The sequence below is a fragment of the Arachis ipaensis genome, chromosome B10, assembly GCF_000816755.2.
Source record: "Arachis ipaensis cultivar K30076 chromosome B10, Araip1.1, whole genome shotgun sequence".
In the NCBI taxonomy this organism is placed as follows: Eukaryota; Viridiplantae; Streptophyta; class Magnoliopsida; order Fabales; family Fabaceae; genus Arachis; species Arachis ipaensis.
In genome coordinates this window covers 132,140,593-132,150,786 of record NC_029794.2, presented here as the reverse complement: position 1 = coordinate 132,150,786, position 10,194 = coordinate 132,140,593, and the positions used below count along the sequence as shown (strand labels likewise).

General features: G+C 30.1%; 1 protein-coding gene across 1 annotated transcript; it reads left to right on the top strand.

The window, feature by feature from the left end:
* On the top strand, positions 1,488-4,906 carry LOC107621558 (cysteine-rich repeat secretory protein 15). The gene is made up of 4 exons (XM_016323589.2): positions 1,488-2,149; positions 2,797-3,086; positions 4,406-4,513; positions 4,611-4,906. The coding sequence occupies exons 1-4, from the start codon at positions 1,668-1,670 to the stop codon at positions 4,613-4,615; spliced, it is 885 nt and encodes a 294-aa protein (XP_016179075.1). The 5' UTR covers positions 1,488-1,667; the 3' UTR covers positions 4,616-4,906.

The window sequence follows — 10,194 nt, the reverse complement described above, 5'->3', positions numbered from 1 at the left end:
AGTAAAAGGATATCTATTTAATATTTTAAGAACTTTAAATTCTTCTATAACAAGCTTTAAACTGCATATGTGAAGTAATCTTGATGATTTTAAAGTTCAATTCTGGAAACTCAAATTAAAACACGAGCTTTAGAGTTTCGCATATTAATATAATAAATACAGAATAGACAAATTCAACAGAATAATTGAAGGTGACAAATTGAGTTTAGATGAATAGTATATAGTCAGTGTCTCTAAGAGAGACAAAGCTACAAAGAGAGGTTGAGAGAATGAATATTAAGACAAATATGAAAAAACTTAGAACTAATTTCTTCTCCGTTGAGTAATAGACCAAAGTTAATGTATTTATTTACTTCAAAAATGAATCAGTTATATTTTAATAGAATCATTATCTTTCTGATTTATAAAGCTAGAGAGAATCATAATTTTTAGCTTCGACTAGGCAAGTCTATGTTTTTTATTGTAATCCAATGATTGGAATTTTTGCATATTTTGTTATGTAGTCCTTTTTTATTTTGAAAGCATACTTCTATTTGTCAAAATATTCAAATAAAATAGCGGGTATCGGCACTTAAGGTCAGTTAGTTGTAGTGTTAATATTGTTCAGTGATTTTTTGGGTGGTAATATGCTGAAGTTAATTGCGATGGAAAAGTTTAGGGGACCAACAATTTTATTGTATTTTGATAACTAACAGAAAAAAATGAGCCATTGGATGAAATCTCACACTAATATCACACCATCAAATCATCATTGATAGCTAGTTGATGGCTACCAATCACAAATGTTGCTGCCCCCTAACATTGCTCAATTGCGATATTATTTTATCATCCCGAGGTACCATTTGTTCACTGATTTAGTTTTGTTTCTTCTTAGTTTTTTAAAATTTAAACATGATTTTTCATTGAGAAAAAGGATTTGGTTTTGGAATTTTTTGAAATTTTGCTGCGGTGATTTATTGGGCTTCTTTGCTTTGATTTATGCTTTTGTTTACTCTAATTTTGTATTATGGTTTGTTTCTTTCTTATTTAATTTGAAGTAGATATAAAATTTAAATTTAAAGCATTCTTTTTTTTCGCATAATTTTAATTGTTTTTTTTATTTTATATTCAATATCTTAAATTATTTTTAGTTTTATTATTCTTTTAAAATTTTTAATTTTTATTTTTATTTTCATTATTTTTTTACTATTCTCCATACACATATTTATTATTATTTTTTTTCATGAATAAGAAAAAAGATAATATAAATAAAGTTAAGTATAAAATAAAAAAATAATTGTACGTAAAATGAAAGAAAATTACTGATAATTATATTTTTGACCAAATTTTAAGATGCTAATTATATTAATCACTAGTTATTAATAAAAGTAAGATGAAAAATAAAAATTGGACACCAAACTTCTCTGTTACCTTTATATATTGTAATTTTTATAGATAACACTGGCCGTTAAATATATGAATTTCTCCCGTATTAATGGGTGCGTTTGGAGAACGCAACAAAACGTCTTTACTGTAGAAAATGCATCACTTCGCAAAAACAGAGAACAAAGACAAACCACTAATAAATCTTTTATAGTGGTAAACCAAGCCACAATAACAAAAGAAAAGAAGGTTCAGATTCGCAACGATAACCAAAAACCAAACAACAAAGAAAAAGAAAGGAAGCAATGCCGAGACGCATTCAATTATTTTTTACTCAAGAAATCATCTTAGCTCTGCGAGTCTCTTCTCTCTTATGTTTTTTCTCTTGTTCACTAGTTCTGAGGAGTGCCCATGGTGACTATCCTTCACGGGCAAATATCTTTGTTTACGCGGGCTGCTCACAAGATAAATACCAACCAAACTCGATCTTTGAAGAAAACCTCAACACCTTTCTGTCGTCGGTAGTAAGTTCGTCGTCTGAAGTTATTTACAATAGCTTTGCCATTGGGAATGGAACCTCAGCGCCACCAGAGGCGACAGTATATGGCATGTACCAGTGCAGGGGAGATTTACATCCAACTGACTGTTCAAAATGCGTTGGAAGATCCGTAAACCAAATAGGTTTGGTTTGTCCATACACTACTGGTGCTTCTTTGCAACTTGAAGGGTGCTATCTTAGATACGAACACAGTGGTGATTTTCTTGGGAAGCTTGATACCAGCGTTAGGTACCATTGGAAATTAAACACAAATTAATTAAAATATATGTTCTACTATTTTAATTTAAAAGTGATTAATTCTTTATTTTACCACTTTAAAATTAAAAAATCTGAATTCTATTTTATTTATTTTATAAATTAATTTATTTTATCTGTTTAATACTTTTTTTATTAAAACATTGATGTTCCACCTTATTGTATTAAGCTTTTTATTTCAAAAAAAAATCTGAATTCTATTTTTTTTATAGTAAATTGAAGTTCGTTCTCTCCTATATTTTTTCGATCTATATTTTGTAACAACTGCCAAGGAGAATTGGCACCGTACTAAAAATTTCAGAACATATCCCAAATTCATTATGATGCTGCGATACAATCCTTTAAATTGTAAGTACCTCTATAATTGCCTGTTGAGTTTGGAGGCATATTTTGATTTTGGTGGACTGTACGAATTAACTTTAAATTTTTTCGTAAAAAGAAAAAAAAAATCTATAATTTTGTGAGGTTTTTATTTGTCAATATGTAATTGTGCCAATGTGGAATAGTTACCAAGAAATACCTTTAGAACTACATAGAGGTACTCATTCTATTCTATAAATACTCGTGGAAATGAGTTGTTCAAACTTTAATTTTCTATTGTTTCATCTTATATCCTTCAGGTACAAGAAATGTAGTAAATCTGTGGATAATGATGTTGAATTCTTTAGGCGTAGAGATGACGTTCTTGCGGATTTGCAAACGGCAAATGGATTTAGAGTGAGTAGTTCAGGTCTTGTTCAAGGGTTTGCGCAATGCCTGGGAGATTTAACTGTTTCCGATTGCTCATCTTGCCTCGCTGATGGGATTGGAAAGCTGAAGAGCATGTGCGGATCTGCGGCTGCTGCTGATGTGTTCTTGGGGCAGTGTTATGCCCGCTACTGGGCTTCAGGTTACTACGATGAAACTCCAGGTTAGTTTCATTCCCATTCATCTTTCAGCATAATATAATATTCATTTTTAACAACAAAATTTTTACATTGAATAGAATTTTGGTTATTTGAATAAAATAAGCAAAACAAAAAAAATATTAATACATAGCCACAGGTGAAATAACATGTATTAGTTGAAACAGTTGGCTTAGGGAAGATCAAATTCAACTATCAGAAAGTAAATTTTTCTGAAACAATGCATTTGCAGCATATATGCCATTCTGCTTTATTATTGTGGACACACGAACACTTTACTTTATTTCGTTGCTTTTTACTCTTTATCTTGAATACGTACCTTTTATTAAGTATCACATTCTATATCGATATTCTTCTCTTATCAATTGGCTTTTCATGATTCACATTATTCCATTTTATTACAATTTTTTTTATCAAAAGTTTTTAAATTTGTTTCAATTACTTGTAAGGTGAATATTTTAAATAATTTATTTTGATATAAAAATTATCAAACATAAATTACATTAACATAAATTTACTTTTCATCAAAATTAATTTTATACAAATTTCTGTTAAAAACTATAATCCAAACACATACAAAGTAATCCATGAAGAACTTCTAACCCCTCACAAAAAAAAATTCTATAATCTTCTCAAAATTTAGATAAATAGTTTCGGGGTTCATTAACATATTCTATTAATGTTTTAGGATTTATTTTGCCAACGAGGAAATCATTTAGACAATATTTTATTGCTTCATTTTAAATAATAATATGCATCAAGAAATTAATATTTAGTTGGACATCTAATTTAATAGGTGAAAAAAATAAATAAGACACAGAGGATAAATTTAGAAAAATATAAAATTAAAAAAATTAATACTCAACAAAAATTTACTTTAATAATTTATTATTAGTTAATTATTGGCTGAATTTTACTACTGTGAAAACAACTGTATAAAAAAAATATAAATATCAGATTAAATAATGAGAGAAAAGGTAACTGTTTAAAAAAAATTTATTTTTTATTATTTATATCATTTTATTAACATTGAAGTTAGACAATAATTTAGTCATAAAATATATAAAGATGACTCTATCAAAAAATGCATCTGGACATATTCACACAATAAAATTGTAGCAATTTCAAATATTTTTTATATATATATTTTTTATTTTATAATATATACTTCTTAAATAAATAGTGTCATACCATCATCAAACATTATTAAACCTAACTATATAAAAGTAAAGAAAATGTTAAAGGTATAACTTCATGAATATTAACCAAATTTTTTACTACGATTTTTGTTCCTTTCTTTGTTTAAATTTTATGTCTCTTCCAGGTTCCCATGACAATGATGAAGTGGGGAGATCTGTTGCCATTATTGTGGGAGTGTTTACAGGTCTAGCAGTTCTTGTTGTCCTTCTCTCAATCTGCAAGAAAGCAATGGGTAAAATAGACCTAACATCTAGTTATCTTATTTACCAAATTCTCTTTATGATTGAGGAAATGATAATGGTGGTGATTGATATCTCTTTATTATGCAGGTTGATTAAGAAGATGGCAACGCACTTTAAAAGGAGATTAATTATTATTACAAAATATCTCTTGAAATCTTGTATAAAATTGACCGAAGTCGTCACGTTTCCACTTTTTCTCAATTTTAAAACATTTTAATTTGTTTTCCTGCAAAAGAAGAAGAATATGTCATCATTGTGTTTAAAAAGTAGAGCTATTATATCCATCAACTTAGAAAGGGCCGCAGATTGTCTTTCTTTAGTGATGTCCATCCAAACCCATCATTATTTCTTTATTATGGAATCAATTGAAGATTATTCTGCCATGCACTATTCTTTTTTATATAATTTACTTTGCCTTTATCTTTCGTAGTGCGCGCTATTGAAATTTTAAATTTGGTTATTTCTCTTTGATTATACAGATTTTTATTTTGAAGTTCGAATTGAGTAGCTGGTGGATTTGCTATGTAACAAATCACGTAAAGCACGGTCTGCTTTAATATGTATTTGGATTAAATTTTGTAAACGAGAGTTTTTATAAAATTGATTTCACAGAATTAATTTTTATCAAAAGTAAGATGATATTGACCGTAATTTATATTTGACAAATTTTTTATTAAAGTAGATTATATTAAACTAAATGTTGTTTGGATTATATTATTTAAAATTATTTTATAATTTTATTTTAGATATTTAAATAAATTTTAAAGGATAAAATTGGTAAATAAAAAATAAATTTTAATAACGTGAAAAAGAGAACGTAAAAATTAGAATTTCTAGTTTTGGGTAAGCTTGAGTTAGAGGGTAGAATCATGTTTGCGTTTAGGAGAAGAAAAAATAATCAAACAAAAAAATAAAGCTTTTAAGAAAACTAAACATACTTTTGATGCTCCAAACGCTAAGCCAAACACATCCTTTAAGTAGGACAAAGACAATACTTAAAATGTAAGTTATTTAATTAAAAGAATAATATGATCCATGTAATTAATAAAACTAATTTTTATCATAGTTAAATATGATGATTGTTACTCAATAAAAAAATAGAATTAGTATGAGTTTTTTAAATAATAAAATAAAGAATATTCCTCCTTTCTTTTACTGCTGGAATAGAAAAATAGAGATTATAAATATTTTTTTTAAAATACGTTACAAAAGAAGAAAAGACCTATACTCAACAACAATTATTTCTCTATGCCATCAATGAGAAAGTAAAAATGTAGAAGAAAGAGAAGAGAAAAACGCTCAAAAACAGAAATTTGTTAGGAGATTACAAAATAATTTAGTTGGTTTTAAAGGGTGGTATGGCCATAACTCACAAGTCACAAGTCTCCGGATCAGCAAGCGTGCTGAAAAGTGCGAAAACACATAGCTAGCGATAACTTTTCGCCACGCTTTTTGAGTTATTTGCACGTTTTTGAAAGGGTCACATCTGTAAATGTGTTGGTTGCTCTATCGCCATATTTTTTCGATCTATTGGCACGCTTTTATCTATTGTCACGTTTAAAAGCGTGACCATATGTATAATCCTATAATCACGCTTTTAAAGCTTGCCAAAAAGTGGACATACAATCATGCTTTTAAAGACGTGCCCATTGGGTTGGTTTTGACTATGCTTTGAAAGCGTGCCGATAGGGGACACATAGCTACACTTTATTAAATGTACCTACATGTAAACCTATTGCCACGCTTTTTACCTTATCAAACTAACAAAAATCCTGGTATATGCTTTTACATGTACTCTAATTCACTCCAAAAACAATAAAAATATTGACACAGGCTCCATTTAAAAATTTTTAATCAATAAAAATTAGTATCACATTAGTAGAATACAAATCAAATTAGCCATATCAATCTCTTATAGCCAAAGTAGTTATAAAATACACCGGGATAAAAAAAATCAATTAAGATAGTTAAGTACAGTTGAAATCAGTCTAGCCTTATTTGGAGAGGGTCCAATATGACATTAGCTGAATCATTAAATCATAAACCCTGTGACTATGTTCATTGAATCAATCCTATCACTTATTTACAAAGTCATTAAGCACATCAGGTAATTCACTACAAGAAAAGCGTTGAGTACCGTTGGATTTACCGGCGGAATTAGCGTCACATGTTACCATCGGATTTACTATCGAATTTACAGGCAAAAATGGAAACTATTTCTTCGTGTCAAACTTTTACCGTCGGATTCACTATTTCAACAGTAAAGTTGCTGGTAATAATTAGAGGGAAAATGGAAAACTTGGTGCGGATTAGTAACCATCGGATTTACTGGCTGATAAATATGATAATAACTCAATTTAGTGTGACGCAGTGTTTTGGTCACCCGCAAAACACTACCATCAAATTTATCCGCCAGTAAACCCGACAGTATCTAGCCCTAAAATTCAAAGCGCGAACCCTCTACCCTGTCATTTCGAATCCCCCCCTCTCTCTCTCTCTCTACCTTCTCTTCTCCTGCTCTCTCTCTAACCCTCTCCCTGCCGCTCTATCAGACTTGCCGCCAGCAGCGCCTTTGCATCCCTTTTTCGCCGCCTTCTCTCCCCCTCACTGAAACTAGCCTCTTCGTTCATTCTCTTCCCTTTGCAACCCAGCGTTAGCCGCGAAACCTTCTCTCCCTCTTTGTTCGTCTCGCCGTCAGCAATCTCAACACCGACGGTGACCACTTGTGCAGCAGTTCCACCAGCAACTGCCACTTCATCTCCCTCCCCTGAGTACTTCTTGCTCTGTTCAAAGTTCAGGTTTCATGATCACTCTTTTTCTCTATTTTAGTTAATTTAGGATTTAGTTATATATTAATTTTTAGTTAGTAAGTGGAATTAATTATCATCATTTTCTGCTAGTTAGATGATTTAGATTAAGATTAGGATTATTCTGATTAGAATTGCTGTTAGTTTATGTTACGGTGGGTAACCGGAGATTAATGGGTTGGACGGCGTTGGTTGGCCCAAACGTATGAAGGAGGAGGCTTTCAAGTAGGTCTGTAACTCGGTGCCCTCCGTCCGACTTGTGTATGCGAGAGAATGGGGGGTGGTACCTGCAAAGACATTCCGATGCCTAAGTCAGCAAGGGTGTGAACAGGTTTAGAGAGTATTGGGCCTAGAGATACCTGAATGGTGTCAGTGTATTTATAGTGGTGAACCAATAACCACCGCTGAAGTAGTGCCACCTTTTTAGGTGGATAACCGTTCCCATATCTTAAGGAGGTTAAGATATGGCTCTATGAAGTGGTTAGAGAGTTTCTAGGGGCAGTTACTCATTCAAATGAGTGTTATCTGCCAGCTAACCCTCGTATCCGACTTCTTTGGAGCAGGTCATGTCCAGTACCGACTTCTTGGGATGAATGCTGGTACTGGGGGAGAGCCAACCCTTTGGGTTGGGCTTCTTTGCTTGGATCCTGGGCCTTTATTATTGGGCCAGGGTATGAACAGTTTATATATAGTTCAACATGCTATTATGTTTCTTGAATTCGAATTTGAATTTGTTTTTACTTGATTGATTGATTTTTTACTGAATTTTTGCAATGTGCTACTGATTGTTGTGTCGTTAATATTAATTTCTGTGAATTGATGTTGAAGGAATACTTGGTTGTTGTGCTTTTTTAAGGCAACAATTAACACTCATTTTTTAAATCTATGTAAAATTTAACTTAATTCGCTATATTTTGTATAATGATTACTGTTACATATAATGACATTTTTTGAGATTTAAATATCAATATATATGATACCCTTATAAATGTATACAACAGTCAAACAAGTTAATATATTTTGCTGGAAATGTTGTGAGTTTAATTGAATTTTGATTGATATTGTAGATTGAGAGTGGTTGGATTTATGAAAATCGTAAAGGTGAGAATTTGTATTAATTAGTGTTAATTGGTATTCTCTTTGTAGAGATGACGATAGATGTATATATAGCATTTTAAAATAACAATGTTGTGTCACGGTCACATTACATGCCAAGACAACAATGTAACATTTTAAACCCACTAGATGAGTATATAAAGGCTAAGCCTAACAATGATGCACAAGTCCAAAATGAGCAAGTGATAGATGAACCACAAAAAATTTTAAGAAGGTCAGCAAGACAAAAAAAAGTCTAATAATTTCAAATGATTTTGTAATTTATTCACTTGAGAGGGAGAGTGTGACTTAAGCATTAACAATGATCCAATATCTTTTAAGCAAGCCATGCAATCTCACCATTCTGAAAAATGGTTTAATGCTATGAAATAAGAGTTGAAATCAATCCATGACAACTAAACTTGGGATCTAGTCGAGTTATAAATGAGTATTTAAGACCAAACATAACTCACAAGATAATATTAAAAGGTATATAAGGCTAGACTTAATGCTAAAGATTACACTTAAAAGGGTGGGATTACAAAGAAACCTTTTCACCTGTTTCAAAAATGGATTCTTTAAGAATTGTTATGGTTTTGGTGGTTCATTATGATTTAGAACTTCATCAAATTGATATAAAGATTGTCTTTCTCAATGATAACTTAGAAGAAGGGATTTATATGGACTAATCTTAAAGTTTCTTGACCATAAGAAAAGAAAATTTGGTGTCAATATATAGACTAAAATAAGCATCTAAACAATGATTTATCAAATTTAATGATACCATCTTATCATATAGTTTTGTGAAAAACACTATTAATAGGTGTATCTATATGAAAATCAGTAGGAACAAATTTATTGTATTAGTCATATATATTGATAACATATTTCTTGTTGCTAATGATGACGTTAGTTTGTTATATGATGTAAAAGACTTGTCATTAGGATTGGTTTCCATGTTCTTTTAAAAGACTTTTTTGTTACAACAATAATTTTGCATTTGATTATACAATATAAAAACGTAATAATAATTTATTGAACTTTATTATTTTTTTTTATGTTTAATTATTCTGTTGGTTCATATAGTTTTACGAAATTGTTAATTAGGTCTTTATACTTTTTTTCCTTTTAATTTGGTCTCTAAACCAATTTTTTTCCAATTAAATCCCTCTTGACAGTAATTGATTTAATTGTATAGGGAATAAACTAAAAAAAATTAGTGCAGTGACCCAAATAAAACGAAAAAAAATATAGGGACCCAATTTTAAAAAAAATTGGTGTAAAGTCTCAATTAAAAAGAAAAAAATATATAAGAACCTAATTAAAAATTTCGCAAAACTATAAAAACAACAGAGTAATTAAACCTTTTTCTTATATATAAATCAATTATTTGTCTCTAACTTACCATTTCCCTCCCCCTCCCTTTTTTCGTCACTAATTGTATATACACTCACACCATTACTACACGGACTAAAAAATTTAGATATGAAAGTAGGATGAGTGATATACTAATATTGTAATTTTTAGTATTTTTTAAAATTATGGGAGGTACACAAATCGGACCTTCTGATTTGTGTTTAAAAAATTAAAAAAATTTGGAGTACACAAATCAGACGGTTTAATTTTTGTACCTAAAAATCGGACGGTCCGATTTCTGTGTCTCTTAAAAATCAAACGGTCCGATTTCTACTCCTTAAATTAAATCATCCTACATTTAAAAAAATATCACAGTAGTTCACAATTAAAAAAATATCATTATTAATTTAATA